Genomic DNA, 16767 nt, shown 5'->3' on the forward strand with positions numbered 1-16767 from the left:
TGTTTCATGAATTTTTTGCAGTTTTGAAAATTTTGCTGCATAGATTCGCCCATCGCTAATTAGGGACATTGTATAATTAACAATTGCTGTGTGTCAAAATTATCCAGACGCCCATTGACTTTAATGAATTTGGACCAAATAGTTGCACGTATAAAAATGGTAGCTCACGTCAAAATGGACACGCATGAAAATTATTTTGACGCCCATTGCGTTTCGTGAATTTTTTGCAGTTTCGAAAATTTTGCTGCATAGATTTGCCCTTCGCTAATTAGGGACATTGTATAATTAATACTGTCAAATCTGAACTGCGCAGTTCCTTGCCCAGCAGCAATCCAGGTGCATGTTATACAATAATATAATTAGAAAAATAGTATTTTCCTTAGAGTGAGTTCAGAATTTTTCAACAAGACTATGCTGCTGAACTCCATTCGCCAGTGGGTCATTCAGCTGTTTTACTGAACCACATATGCCAGATTAATCGGTATGGGAAAAACTCACCCATGAGTAGTCTCTGCTCACTCACAAACTGTTACACTGCTTTTGACAAAGCTGTCATAGTGATGACATGGAAGTTATGTAAACCAAGAAACTTCTTATAAGGCCTACTCATACTATACAGACTGTGTGTGAGCCCCATTGTCTTGAGTGGAGAGGTTGCCAAATGAGCAGATCTTGCCCCAATATGGCAACTGGGTGATGTTCGTCTGATCTGATCGTGGGCTCTAGGGACCACTTGTTCTTTTGGCAGCTTTTATCAGCCCTTGTATGTCCACCTTTAGTCATCCATTCCAGACAATGGGGACTCACACACAGTCTGTATCGTATGATGTGTGGGCCTTATAAGCAGTTTCTTAGTCACATAGTTAGCTGTAGTTTAACTACTACATAACTTCCATTTTATTACTATGGCAGCTTTGTCAAAAGCAATGTAACATTTCGTGAGTGAGCAGAGCCTACCTATGTGTGAATGTTTCCCATATGGAAATCCAGACTTTTCACCGGCCAGCCCTTCCAAAAACCAGGATGTCCGGGTGAAATCCGGACAGTTGGCAACCCTAGATAAGTCCCATAGCTCTGGCTAAACATATTATTACCTATTTTCTGGCTGAAAAACGGGACTTTCCAGTACAAATGAGGGACTGCGGGTTGAGCTGTCAAAGAGGGACTGTCCCTCTAAAAACGGGACAGCTGGGAGCTATAGCTAAGCACATTATTAAGAGACTGCTAAAATATAACTAGTGCAAGATTACAGCTAGAAGGAGATGTTGGAGTCTAACAATCATATACAAAACATATAACTGGCTCTGAGAATTTGTCAGACGTCATTGAAGGGATATTAGACCTATTATAATGATGGGTTAGGCTGCAAGATGATGTCTGATAAACTGGCTGGTAGTGGATTAAATGATTCTGCTATGTTAGTTTAGGCAAAGCAGCCAGACAAGCACAGTAACTTCTTCAGTGGTGTAACTAGATATTGCTGGGCCCCACAGCAAATTATTTTTCAGGCCTCCAAAATGTTTAGAGGTTGACTTGTTTTACCAATATTTATTGAAACTGTATATGAATTAGGGTCTCATGGGGTCGCTTTACCCTCTGGGGCCCCCTGCAGCCGCAGGGTCTGCTTCCTCTGTAGTTACACCCCTTGCTTCTGGTACATGTATTACAACATGGCAGGTAGGTGTGGCTTGTCCCATTATTGCTCTCAGCTTAGACAGGAAGAGGGAAACAGGAACAGGAGTGAATCATAAGACAATGGCAAAACAGCAGGAATGCCCTTAACCAAAATGGCCACACAAGCAGGTTACTACAATAAGAATAACCATAGCACCTAAAAGTATCATATTTATTTTTGCATACTTTCCTTTCTCTAAAATCATTATAAGTGCAGCATTATATTTCTCAGTCATTTGTAAAAACTTCCAATTATGAACTTGTAGTGTTTAACAGCAGCCCTTTTAGGAAATGTTTGTTCATGTTTATTACTATGCAACAGAGGGGACATTAGAGGGCGCACTCTATAGTAGGCCAGATACTATGCCTTAGGGATGATGCAGCCATGTGGAGCAGAGCTGACAACTTCTCATCTTGTTTTTTATATGCAATAAGTTTTGTTCTTATTGGTTCAGGAACGTGATTGACATTGTTGCTTCACAGAATGGATATTTTATTTGTTTTGTGAATCCTGTACTATAAAATCTTGCTTTCTGTCACAAATATCTATTTTGTCATTCAAATCTAGCTTGACATGCACTACTTAGTTACACTATTATATATTATGTCCAAGATTTTTTTACATAATTCTTTCTGTAAGTAAATTTGCACATAAGTGTGTCTGTTACATGGAGGTTATACATTTGTGAGACAGATTGCTTGTTAAAATGTACAGAATGGAGTTTATATAATGACATCCTTTTATGCACTAACCAGATTTTGTTCTCATTCTTTAATAGAAATAAGTCTTTTGTATATTTTTTTTATCTGTGTATAAATACTTATATACAGTGAGAGACATTGATTCTGTGTATTAGGGACAGTTTTGTATACAGAATGTATTTGGGACAATCGGCACACCATAGCCCTTGTATACCTTTTGTACAGTCGCACACAAGTAAGGTCATCTCAGGAATACCCTTTTCCGCCCTTAAGACTTGTATCGCCTGCAATGGGCAATCTGCCTCAGTGTCCGTGTGTCAATACATCTAGGCCCCTGTTGCCTAGGTGAGCGAGCTGCTTTCTGTAGCTTTGGGAACCTACAGAAATACAGCGCTGTATTTTACGTGCCACTTTCTACTTATTAAGCCTTGGGCCACTGTCATCACCCCCTAAGCATGTACTAGCATTTGCCGGTAATCACCCCGGCAACACCGCCTGTACCGGGGAGTGTCAATTGCGATATTGTGGTCGTACTTCCTGGCGCCGTTTCCCGTCCTACTACAGCTACTTCAAATCAGATAGTTAGGATCACACCAGGGCTTGTCTTATAAACGTACCTTCTGTGGGTATTCCCTCAATACTAGCATACTGTACTGTTAAGGGACTATGCGGTTCCGAAGCCAAACTCAATTCCTCACGGGGTTCATGGTAACCTGGAGACAAAGCACAAGATCAGATAACATTAGTTACATTGTATCAAAACTTTGATCTCTAAGCATTATATATAAAGAGCAACAAAGTCTAATTTCAGCACTTCTCCCCACAGGGAGCATTGAAATGTTACAGCACCCGTACTGTTAGAGGAGCTGTTGCTAGCCCTTATGTGAAGTTGTTGGGATCCATATCCAGTCTCATAGTCCACCTATATACATCCACATAAGGGACAGTTTTAAGTCAAATCCTTCGAGGTCAATAGAAAGGGGACATAGGAAGAGTCTCATTTAGCCCTTTGGAGGCAAGTGTCTCCAGCCTAAAAATCCATCTTGATTCTTTCTGTATCAAGGTTAAACCCCTATTGCCTCCTCTGGGGTGAACCGGTATGTGGTCTATTATCATATACCGAAACTGGGGTAGGGAGTGTTTCAATTTCAACCAATGCCTTGCTACTGGTTGATCCGCCTTGCCTGACTTCAAGGCAAGTCTGATAGCACTCCTATGATTGTTCATTCTTTCTCTGTAGGTAGTGGCCACTTTCCCCAAATAATATAACCCACAAGGACACCAGGCCATGTAAATCATGGTCTGTCGTGCAGGTAACTCTGTGATCAATGTGAAATCTGGTGCCCGTCCTGGGATGTGTGAAGGACAATCCTTGCAGCATTCCACTGCATGTCAAGCAGCCTGTACATTTAAAACAGCCTTTTCTCAGAGGTTTGTCCAGCCAAGTAGTGCCCTTCTTTTGGGGTTCCGTAAGGTCTTTGACCACCAGTAGGTCACTTAGATTCCATCCTCTACGTTAAGCCAAAAGGGTTTTTTGTCCAAAAAAGGTAAGCTATTGTCCGCTGTAATAATTTCCCACCTACTGTTTAGTGCCTTTTTAACCTCCACACTTCTATCCGTCCATTCTGTGTAAAAGATTAAGTCAGGAGAGGTTTTTCGGAAGGGGGTAACAGGGTTAAATAAAACATCCTGAGTCATCTTTCTCGCTCTTTCAAATTGTTCATTGACTAATGTCAGTTGTGGTGCCGAAACCTTGAAAATAAAACACAGAGTTTGTCTTTTCACTGAACAAGTCCGAATTTAAATAGAACGCTGAAAAACTTGAGTTTTGCCCCAAAAAACAGAGTTTAGTAAATACCCCTCTTAATGTCATGTCAAGCCTTCCCAAACTCCAAATCTGAATACTATCGGGCTACTATAGTTTGAGAGATATGTAGATTGTACTATTTCACTACTACTTTTTTAAAAGTAGACTTCATCTGGATAATGGTTGGTGTATGGCTATATATACATATATATTATTACTATAGCTCATTAAATAAATGGTTGCTGTTTCTTTTTAAAGACAATGAAGGTACAGTATGCCTACATATTAAAGTTCATGAATTAAAAATGTATTGTGCAAAGATATATTAAAATACATGCAGTCCCACATATGACAGTGTCCTTCTTTCACTGATCATGTGCAAATGCTGTTTGGTGCCAAAATGCAGAATGGCAGAAGATATCATTTTTTTCCTACCGAGTGTCTAAGAATATGAAACAAACCTTCTTTGTTTAAGGATTATATGATTACATGCAGACAAGATGACCATAACAAATACTGGACAGCACTACACTGACAAAATATCCTACTATGGAAATATAATTATTTACACTGGGGTAATGCCAAGTAATGTCTGGAAAGTATATCAATATTCAGTACACCATTAACCAATTATTATTCTTATTCCTTTCTGTAGGACCAGGGCACAGTGGGGGTGATTTTTAATGTAGGCACGGATGATATAACTATCGAAGAGCCAGGGGCCCTGGTGAGCGATGGGAAGTATCATGTGGTCCGATTCACCCGTAGTGGAGGCAATGCTACTCTGCAGGTGGACAGCTGGCCCGTCAATGAAAGATATCCTGCAGGTGAGAAACATCCTAGGATCTGCCTATGGGTAAAGGAGTACGTGAAGGAGTATTTATGTAAATTTTAGAATATTATGCTTTTTGTTTTAATTGCTACCAGTTTCACATAATAGCAGTTGTAAAACATCCCAAAATGTTTGTTAATTTGTATTTAATAGACATACATTTTGTCCCTCTCTAACTTTCCTTTTTTCATCTTCTTTTGTGTGACCAGTGTAATACAGATAATATAGGAATTTTCATTTCATTTAGCATGCTGGGAAATCCAGCTGTATTCTTTACCAAGACCCTGAAATTTACAGTATTGGGATCCTTATGGAATGCATTTCTTATAAAACTTTTGCCTTTAATAATGCAGTATTTAAATTCTTAGAATCATGAGAATGTATTGTAATCTACCTTTTAATCGATCCTTATGAAGACATATTAAACCCAATTATAATAACTATCTTCATTTTTACAAAATGAAAAAATCACTTCTCTGATTTACTTCTGTTCTCAAAAAATGGTTTACCTGGATGAAATTGCTACATAATGCCTATTAAAGACTATTAAAACTGAATCTATCTTACTGATTAGCTAATGTACAATATATTGATTGATATACAATATATTCTCTGAGTCTTTAAATGTCAAACAGCTTCATTGTCCTAAAGTGTGTTTTCTGTTTATTATAAAAAAAGAAAAAAGTTTTAAGCAATTAAAGAAAAGTGTTGTAATAAACTTAATATTAAACAGACAAATTTGATTTGTCATTAAACTCGCCACAATAACCTATTAACCAAACAATAAACAAAACTAAATAGTGTTTAGAACATTAATCCCTTTTGCCTGCATCTTACCCTTTCTTGGTCACAAGGAGAGCAAGCATTTTTGGATTGCAAGATTTGGAAAATTACATGTATAATCAATTATATTTTCTATTTATTATGTAAATTATATAACTTTTATGTATTAGATGAACGGTGGAATAATTCACCACACATTGCTAGGCATTGCCATGTAAAAAAACTGCATTAAAATGTTGTTATTTTTTTAATTTGAACAACCTCTGCTGGAACTTACTTATAAAGGTCTGAAGCAGTGTAAAATAATGACACAAATCTGGTGGTTGCATGGTGTAAAACAAAACACACCTTGATAAATGCATAATTTATTTTACACAATTTTTACACTTTTTTTGTACACGCATAATAAATAGGCCCCATAGTGTACTTTATAGTGGTAGTCTAATTATATCTGCTAGGTTTTACTTTGTACCCATTAGTTCTCATTATCACTTACAGAGAATGCTGGGGGCAAAATATATATCCTACACCTACGTTGTGCTAGGAATAGTTAACTTTGCTGTGTCTGTCTGTTATAATTGTAGGAGGGGAATATATATATATATATATATATATATATATATATATATATATATATATATATATATATATATAGTGAATAAAGTACCCCCTCTTGTAAAATATAAGGATATTATAAGTTACCGAGGAGTTTCATGACCATATAAAAACACGAGGCCGAAGTTCCGGGTCATGGATCTCCGAGGTAACTTCTAATATCCTCATATTTTGCAACTGGGGATACTTTATTTATAATAATACACAAGTTTCAGTGAGTCATGTGACAGAAATGACATCAGAAATCACAGTTTATAACTGATGACATCGGAACTCACCGTTTATAAGGATATCATTTACAAGATATTCATGGCTTTTGTGTACTATATAAAAGTACATACATACATATAATAACACTCACAGTTAGGGAGCATATGACTGCAATGATATTTGGAAAATATACCTCCTTTTTGGATTGAGCATAAACATTACAGACATTTTCAGAAATAAATATAAATGCTTTTTCTACACAGACATGCCTGATTCAACAGCATTTAGAGTAGCATTCCTTCTTAACAAATGATTTTCCAGTGGTGTCAGAACACTGGTGTCCACTCACACCAAGAAAAATCCAAGCTATCCCAATAAAAATAATAAAAATGCCTTTATTAGAGAAGAATGAAACAGTTCCCCAGACCCCCTTCCCAGCTTCCTCCCCCAACCACCTGTTATTAGCATCTATCTGTTTACCTGTCTTAAAATGCATGACAGGCCCCATTTCATGTTGCTTTGGATACTCTTCTGTGTGAGATCTCAACCTGGCTTTAACCGTGTATGCTATGTGTATGTGATTGTACAGAAGAGGATCTAGAGTTGTGTGAGATGTTGCCTGCCATCCCTCCTGTGCAGTTCTGCATTTTCAAAGCAGGTAAACAGATAGGTACATTTGTGAGAGTAACAGGTATTGCAGGGAGCAGCATGGGGTTGGGGGAGGGTTTCATTCTCATAGGACACAGCTGAGCAATGCTCTGAACCATTCTGTCTCTGATTCCTCATACTGAAAGAGAACCATGATAGTAAGCCTCTTGAAAAGACAATTTCCAACCTCCCTTAGGCATACAGTGACTTGACCTGTTGTAAACTGATGGATTCTGGGACTTGAAGCTCCTCTTCTTTACATAAAATCTGCGCACCTCTAATTATGGAAAACAGAGTGAATTCATGGCCCAGACTCCATCACTTCTTAATGATGTGAGCCTAAAAGGGGTTTAAATATGGTTTAGTATAAGATTCATGGCTTTCATTTCAGTCCAAGGAATTAGATATGCCAGAGGAAAAAAATACATTTATATTTATTTAAGTACATAAACCCAACTGAATGAGCTCTTGTCAAAAATATGGGTATATTTTTAAATAGATCTGACATAAAACTGTGGATATTTAGTAGTAAACAGAACACAGTTTTTTCCCAATTCTTGCAATCCACTATCTTCATGGAGTATTGAAGTGGGCACAACGGGGTTAAGTATAAATCTCTTTTAACCTTATTCTAACCTCTGTTAATGTTCCATGACCTGTTAACCTCTGACCTTTCACCTTTCAGATCCTAATGACTTTAATATTCTTTTATTAAAACTCTATAAAGGGAACCCAGATAGTGAAAGATTGGCGCTTGCCCGTCAGCGCATCCCCTATCGCCTGGGTCGTGTTGTAGACGAGTGGCTGCTAGACAAAGGTAACTTTGGGGGGAAGGGAAAGCTAAAAGTGGCAGCTTGAGAAGGGGGAGAGAATTCCTCTAAAAACAAAACATAAACATAAATACAGCATGAAACAAAAAGCTCTGTTTTCCCATTAGTCCCTCCATAGTTTCTCCATAATGGTTGGACTTTGGGGAAATAATAGCACAGGAAAAAAAAAACATTGACTTTACCTACCCATAGTTGTACTTCTGTATTTATAAAAGCTTAGCTGAAATATCTGCCTTTAAAAAAATAAAATGGAAGCTTATATAATTGCACTGATTTAAATAAAGTTTCCTGGCATAAGAACCTGTAATATTTTAGAGCACACTCGGTCTTATGTCAAGTGGTGCTCTGAGCAACATCTGTGAAGTTAGCTAACACAACCATTTATTTCAATAGTCTTTTGCCCGATATCCTGAGTGTTATGATGCAAAGTAGGAATGCTAGTTTAAATTAGTTTAAAAGTGAGATGAACTATATGGGCCATTTGCTTTCCTCTAAACATAGTCTGTGTTGTTCTTCAGTTACAGATTAACTGGCCTGTTATTAGACACTCAGATCAGGTTGCTATTTGTCTTTGCAATAAAACAGAAAAAAACAAGGTACTACTGACATCTCCTTGGAATTTAAAGCCTGTAGTGGTGATGTAGATTACCTTTCCTTGCAGGGAGTGCTAGGAACAACAGTTGCTAGTGAAAAGAAAACAATATCACTTTGTGATATTGTCACATTATAAGTTTTGTCTTCTGGTGGGCAAAGCTGGTGAAGAAAATACCAATGTTACCCCATGTGTATACTAACAGGCATTTTTTTTCATCAATGTTTTCCCACCAATACAGAAAACTCATTATGTGACATTATTCATAAACTGCCATCTACTCAGTTTAATCACATGACAGTAGCAAAATTATTATTTAGATTGACCAGCCTAATTGATGAGTATAGATAAGCAAACTAATATGCTTTTATTGTGCAGCTCATTTGTGAACTTTTAAACCAAATAACTGTCATATTTAAAGTCTGATGCATATTATCATATAGTTTGATATATGCAAAAGAAGTTACAAGATTCCACTTAATGTGTCTGTAAAAACAACCAGCTCCCAGTTCTTTGCACTGTAGATTGTAAACCTAGGCCAAAGCTGATCCTTGTTCCTAATGCGTTGCTATCTGCATTCAGGAGCAATGTATTCAGAAAGGGCAGATGGTAAAAGGGCATTCCCCTGGAACATCCCCTAGTTTGCATGTTGTGCCCGTTGTGAGAAATTAGAGCTCACATCAGAATATCTCATTCACTTTCGATTCATTACTATAGGATATTTAGAAGCATATTTGTCAAATGGTGAACAAGAGTGAACAGAAAGTGGATGAAATTCACTGCGGTGAGCACTAATTTCACAATTTGATAAACAAGCCAAACAGAAGAAACTCCAGAGGATACAAGGAACAATAAAAATATGGATTTCTAAACCAAATGACCTACATATGTAAATTCTTTGTAATTATAGCAAACATTATAGTTTGATATAAACACAAAGCTGCTTCTTGCCCCTAATCCAGGGCTATCTTTGTTCAAAAGCAATACATTTCGAGAGGGCAGATGATGTGGTCTTCCAATGGAACATCCCCTTGTTCGCACGTCAATCAGAAAAACATACTAAGAAGCTCCATGGGTCAAGGCACACCTGCATATGGCACTAAATCCAAGAGACACATCACTGATCATCATAGATCTGCATGGTACAATCAGTGCTGTAACTACATGTCACTGGGCCCCACAGCAAATGAAATGTTGGGCCCCAAAATATTGATAAATTGGCCTATACTACCAATACATTTTAAAATTGCTCATTAATTAGGGCGTTACTGGGCCCCTAGCAGATTACCAGGCAACTGCTAAATAGAATTAATTCTGGTGTGCAGCATTAATAACAGCATTAGAATATGATTCATTTAGTGCAAGTCAGTTGTAGCTATGGACACAAACCATAGATGGTGTATGGATGAAAGTACCTTTGTAAGTAACGCCAATGAGGCTCAGTTTCGTATACATTGCAACACTTTGCATTTGCCCTCATTCCGTTGAGCCAGGGCTGTTATTAAGCACAACAGTGTAGGTTCACCTCAGACTGGCATAATAATGTAGGAATTAATGAAATCAAAGGTGGTGAAAAATACAGTACGTTCCCCAGCCCCTGCCTATGCCACTGCCACCACTAATTAGTGCAGCCTGGCAATACAGCTTTAGTGTTCCTGAATAATCTGGGAACCTGAAGCTATTGTATACAGACAAATAAATAAAACAATAATAAAAAAATAAACAAAATAATAAATGTGTGTGTTTCCAGCTAATTGAAGCTGAATTTATGCAGTCATCATATTATTATGGCTTATTTTTCTGTCATATTACAGGCAAACTTGGCATATTAACCACTGGCATTCTTTCAAAAGCCCTTTTGCCCTGTAGTTGCTTTCTTACAATAAACTATAAATGTACTGCCTATGGCAGATGCATGTACTGTTGGGTGGGAGGATGAAAGGCACAGTTTCTGAGTCATCTGAACAAGAAAAGAGAACAGTGGGGGTGTTTTGACTGCTTCTGCTTTCTACCTTTTGCCTGACGAAGGGGCCTGTGTGTTCCGAAAGCTTGCAATTGTTACTTATTCAGTTAGCCAATTAAAGGTATCACCAAACTTTACATTTTCTGCATTTTTTCAATGGCTAACACGGTACAACATCTTAAAACTCTGCTTTCTCTTGACACCATAGTGGTCAAGTATGCTAAAAATGTATTACACAAAGGGCACTAACTTCAGTGTGAATTGGTCTGACACTAGTCTTTGGCTCAAACTGCTTGTTTCCAGACTGAACACTGTGCTAGCAATATCAGGTAGTTCTCTTTAACATCATTAGTAAGAGCAGTTTAAGACACTTCTTTGCCAGCTATAATTAGCCAGTGGAAAGAACCAGTCCAAAAATTCTGTGCTAAGTATTCTTTTCTACCCTCATTGTTAAATCAGGCACAGGTATTTCCAAGCAGTATTGCAGTAATTAAATTAATTAACTGATGCATCTTTTTCTGAAGGGAAACCATTTTTTATTGTGAGAGTACAATATATCTAGTATCCCTGCAATACAGCAAGATAGGAGTTCTTTTGTTTGGCACAAAGAAAATGTAAATCTGAATGCCATACATGAATGCCACATTGGCGAGGTGAGTGCACGGCTCAAATGCAAGTCAAGGGAGCCCTTTTATTTAGTCCTACCAGATTTAAAATACATAGCTTCGTTAGGACTGCCTTAGCACACCTGTCTCATGTGTCTTAAATGTAGTGCAAGAAACATACGGTATGTGCCAGGGGATACCAATGTCCCACCATAGTAGTATGCAACACTGGTAGCTGCAAGTGCTGCACGTGCAAAAGGATCCAAAATGTGGCACCTGTAGCCAGTACAACTCCCACAAAGAAAATGTGCACATGTGTCATTATGACACGTTGCACCTTGCCATTATGTTTTTAATTAGTCAAATTAAGTTTACATGCAATTTTCACTAATAATAATTCCTAGGTCTAGTTAAATGTAACATGCTGCATACTCAATTCAATTCATACTTTAAATCATTTTTTTCAGTTTAGTAAAATCACTTCTTCATTTTGACTAGAACCTAACTATAAAATGGGAGATGTACTAAAAGGTCAGTATATAAAAGTAGCAAAATTGACGCCAGGTCTAAGCAACCCATATCATAAAGATGCATTTATTCAAACCAGTGACTGCTGTTTGCTTGCCATAGGTGCAAATTTTGTGATTTAATATGAGAGAAAGTTATACATTTCTAATATGTATGTGTGTGAATAATAATAGGCAGGAAAGTTGCCATACGGATGCTGGTCTGGTAGTGTTTTAATAATGGGTATTGAATCATTCTTAATTCCTCTTCTATCATAGGACAGGCCATCTCTGCATTTCCCTACCAACTATTTCCGATTTTCTGGTTTTGTTTAGAAAGGCTTTTGTATACTTAAATATACATATTTCTTAGTAAAAGATTTTCTTGTTTTCTTGCATATGATGGACTGAAACTGCATGTAATTTTTAAAATTCCATGCAAAGTTGAGGTAAAAAAACACCACTGTGCATTGTCCAAGCATATACATTGGTACACATTGTCATCTTTATAATTTATTCCAAAACAGGAAAATGCACAGTGGAGCTGCAGGTTGTCTTGGGTGCTATCTCTGTAGGCCCAAGCATCACCATATTTGAATCCTCACATCCACTCTTATGTGTTTTTTTTTAAATTGTCATACCCTGTGAATTCTCTTCTCCTTCTCAATCCCTGCAATCCTAAATTGTTACTATATATATGCTATACCTTTATATATATGTACAGTTTTCTAACTTAAATTTAATCATCTAATAATCTATGCTAAACAGTTGATAAACCGCTTGCTATTGTTTTTATCTGCACTCAAATGTTTAAAAATTATAAGAAAGAGAGAGAAAAATAAAAACCTTAATATTTCCTAATCAAGTTCATAAAAACCATTAAATGTGCTAATCTTAATTTAACAAAGTTAAAGCCTAAAATTTTAACACTTTACTGAACCTAAACATGAGAGTCTACCAATTATTTTGCAAATGAACAAAGAGCAGTTTTATGAGTTTGTAAGTTATGGGACATACAAGGCACTAATGGTAGAATGTAAAAAAGTTATGACCAGAAAAGAAAACTGTAAAATTAAAAGCAAAAATTTGCATTTTGCAATGAAATGTTTTTCAAAAGACAATACATTTTTACATTTTTATTACCGGCTTAAAAGAACACATATGGGGAAATGTAATAAAAGTCGCAAAGAGCAAAACAATTAGCACAAATAAGAATAAAAAGTCTAATTTCGCAATGTCCAAGCAAGCAAGTGCTTGAAGGTGTCGTAATCTTTTGGAGCAAACATAACAACTTTTTCAGTAAGAAGTTTTATTACATTCATTGCGCACTGGCGCTAACTATAAAATTCGCAAACCTTCTTCCACTGTCGGAAATAATTTTGATGCTAATTGACTTCAATGCGTTTACTGCAAAATTCGCAAAACTGCAAAAAATTTCTGAAACGCATTTTTTGATGAAACGGCACAGATTTGCCCCCAAAACTAGTTATCGTGTTAACTCATTCCTTGCAGCATGGAAAGTTCCAGGAGTGTGCTATTATCTTTTTGTGTATATATATACCAATAAAAGAATCAAGAATCAATAGGCTAATGGGCAAAAGTCTTATGTACTGTATTCTTAATATTAATTTGCATACTTCATATAAATATGCATAATGCAGGAGACCACGCAGCAAACAAAGTTCATAAAAGGGGGTCTGAAATCTCCTATAGAAGTCTTATTGGCTTTTTTACTTGCCTAGGAAATTAATTTTATTAGTGTTTTTCTGATCAATCTGCCAGATGTGCAATCCTATTTTATACTTTGTACAGCCAAAATGGGAATGGGCCAAAGAAGTGGATCTCTAGGGTAGTTGGACAGAGGTGTGATCCCAGTCTTGTCCTACTCTGTGTCTGGAAGAACAAAGTAATTCACTGGCACACAAAGGCAGTTCCAAGCAGGGACAGGCCCTTGCGTGTTTACTGCAGTTTTGCATTGTTTTGGGGTAGTAAACCATTTGTCAACCCCCGAAACATTGTACAACTGCAATAAACACGTAAGGGCCTGTCGCTGCTTCCAACTGCCTTTGTGTGCTAGTGAATTACTTTGTTCTTCCGGATCAGGAGTCTGCCAACCCTTCCATCACTGTGCACCAGGCATTCAATTATTGGAAGGCCAGAACATGCAAGCACGGCCATATACTCTACAACAGAGATATACAGTATACATGGTTTACCAGCAAGATATGGTGATTCTAATATTTGTTGTAGTGAGCATACAAAATATTTATACTGCTGATTCTTGTATGTTGCGCACATGACCTACAGAGCTAGTTTCTTATGATTTAAAAATATATCTACTCACCAGAAAGGTTTATTAAAGAACAAAGTGCAAAACTGTCAAAAAGTGACATTAAAAAATAAAGTTGTGCAGAGTTTATGATATTTTATATATATTTTAATTTTGCAGGAATACTGGGAACTAAAATATGCAAATTTTTATAATAATTATTGCCTACCCTAAAGGCTAACTGTATGCACTGGCAAATAAAATTAGAACAACGGTGCATGCAGCTCTGATGTCCACTTTTGCCAGGAAATTCTAGCATAAAAAAATCTACCATTGGGATAGATTTATCAAAGTGTATAATTAGAGTTCACCACTAGTCACCCCAGTAAAATTCTGCCACTCTATTTTAAATTGTATTCATTTTAGTAAATTAAATTGGAATAAGCTATGGGGCAGATTTATCAAAATGTGTGATTAAAGCCCACCACAGAAACATTCACTCACTTTCTATTGGTCATTATGAGATTTTTAGAATAGTACAGATATGGGACCAGTTATCCAGAATGATTTGTAGCTGGGGTTTTCCAGATAATGGATCTTTCTGTAATTTGGATCTTTATGTCTTAAGTCTACTAGAAAATCATTTAAACATTAAATAAACCCAATTGGCTCATTTTGCTTCCAATAAGGATTAATTATATCTTAATGTGGATCAATTACAAGATACTGTTTTACGGTTCCCATACCTGTATTTATCAATGGGTAAAAGTTAGAGTTCACCATTTTATAAATACAATTCTAAAAATCCCATAAGAATGAATAGAAAGTTTTTTGTGGTGATCTCTAATATCACATTTTGATAAATCTACCTCTTACTGTGACTATATATTGTTTAAAAAAAATCAAGGTACTGAACAGTATTTCAAGCAGAAGTCTGGCTATGCGAAGACTGTAGGGCTCATTCATGCAAGGGCAGTTGTAGCTTTGCAAATTTTGCTGAAGTCACAAATATGGACCACACATTAATGGGGTTATTTACTAAAACTTTAATTAATCTATGTTTTATCAAAACAAAGTCAACCTAACTCCCATACAAGAATTATTTATCAATAATTAGTCTCAAAAAAGTCAGCAGAACAAACATTGCAACATTTGTGAAAATGTCGTTGTGAAAACTCAACTTTATCGGCTTATCAGACGAAAACCTAGACATTATTGGATTATCCAGCGCAGATCACAATGTCAAGAAACAACTTCAGGGACATCTGCCATTGACTTATACATGAGATGCAGTATTTTTGTATTTGGATTTTTAGCAGCTGATAAATCTCAAAAAAATTGAGTTTTCCACTTTAAAAACTAGACCAGAAAAATTTGAGGTTTAATAAAGGGGCCCCTAAAAGTACTTCCATATAAAGCCACATACAAATGACTTCCATATGTGACACCGCTGCCTTTATCCTGCCTTCTGTTCTGAATTGAGAGCATGTGCATTATATGGAAGATGGAATTATAGGTGAAATCACTGCATTTTGGTAAAAATCATGGCGACTTTTGCTGGAGATTGCCCCTTACTCACTGCATGTAGCCCCAAAAAGATCAGCATAGCTCCCATTCACTTCTATAGGACCTCAACAACTTTTGTCTGGCAAAGTTTTGTATTAGTGATTTTTGTTGTTTTTACACTTGGGCCAGATTTATCAAGGGTCAAATTTCTAAGTACAAAGAAATGGGTTACGGGCTATACCCCGAAGTGTGAAAATTACGAAATGTTTTCATCAATTGTTACCTTCATGGGTTACCCAAAGATCAACTAAATATGACAAAGTACTGGCCAAAAATGTTCTCCAAGATGCATAGGGCTTATTTTATAGAAATTTGCCTTTAAATTAACTTATGGACAGTGATTTGCTGAGATAATTTGCAATTTGTCTTAATCTTTTTTGTAGTTATTTTAATTATTTAGCTATTTTTTCAGAGTTTGTTTTAGAAATAGGAAGGCAAATAGCTCATAAACAAAAAGAAAATGTAAAAGTTTAATAATCATGCCCAGAAGTGTACACTCAGTTGCTGTGGGTTGACTGTGCTTAGTAGTGCAGCTGAAATCATTTATAAATTGGTGTTACACATAAAGGAGAATACCAAATGTACGTGAAAAAGTTAGACAGTGGGAAAAAAAGGAGGATGCAATGGAAACGGATGAAGATGAAACAAAGAAATGAAGAGAGACAAAAGGAGGAAAGGGATGAAGGAGAAGAAACATGAAGTTGCAGAGATAGATAGTTAGCTGACAGCTTACATAATACATCTAAAAAAACTTTTTTTGTGGCCTAACTTGCAATAAAGTTTAGTGAAGTTCTGAATTCTGACCTATAATCATTTACCTCTTTATGCAAATATCTTAAAAACATCTCAATAAAAACCAAACAAACCTACAGAATGTGTGAGTTACCTTATATTTGACTGTATAAAAATAGTTTTCCATAGTCCCTGAACTTAACTTTTGTGAAGAATCCCAAAGCACACTGAACCGTTACAAGAAAAAGGCCCAACAGCCAAAAAAAGATCAGAAGTATGTAGAGGCGCATGGAAAATTCAGAGATGCGGCTATTCATAGGGCTCTGAGCTTATGGATCACATATTTCCATCCTAGTTATAATAGTTATGCATGGTTGCATATGAGTCAATATACAGATGAAGCCACTTTGGTTTGTGTGTTTAACATAGAATA

At 36.5% G+C, this 16767-nt stretch overlaps 1 protein-coding gene across 17 annotated transcripts in view; it reads left to right on the forward strand.

The window, feature by feature from the left end:
- The window catches only part of LOC108713967 (neurexin-2-beta), a 404763-nt gene that overhangs the window by 341420 nt on the left and 46576 nt on the right, over nt 1-16767 (forward strand). For 9 of the 17 annotated variants that reach the window (XM_041590057.1, XM_018257736.2, XM_041590065.1 and 6 more), the window contains 2 exons: nt 4839-5010; nt 7999-8088. In XM_041590057.1, the coding sequence (XP_041445991.1) occupies nt 4839-5010; nt 7999-8088 (262 nt within the window). The remainder of the gene's footprint in view (nt 1-4838; nt 5011-7998; nt 8089-16767) is intronic. The other 8 variants (XM_041590061.1, XM_041590067.1, XM_041590064.1 and 5 more) reach the window with 1 other exon arrangement.

The sequence above is a fragment of the Xenopus laevis genome, chromosome 4L (genome assembly GCF_017654675.1).
Source record: "Xenopus laevis strain J_2021 chromosome 4L, Xenopus_laevis_v10.1, whole genome shotgun sequence".
NCBI classification, from domain to species: domain Eukaryota; kingdom Metazoa; phylum Chordata; class Amphibia; order Anura; family Pipidae; genus Xenopus; species Xenopus laevis.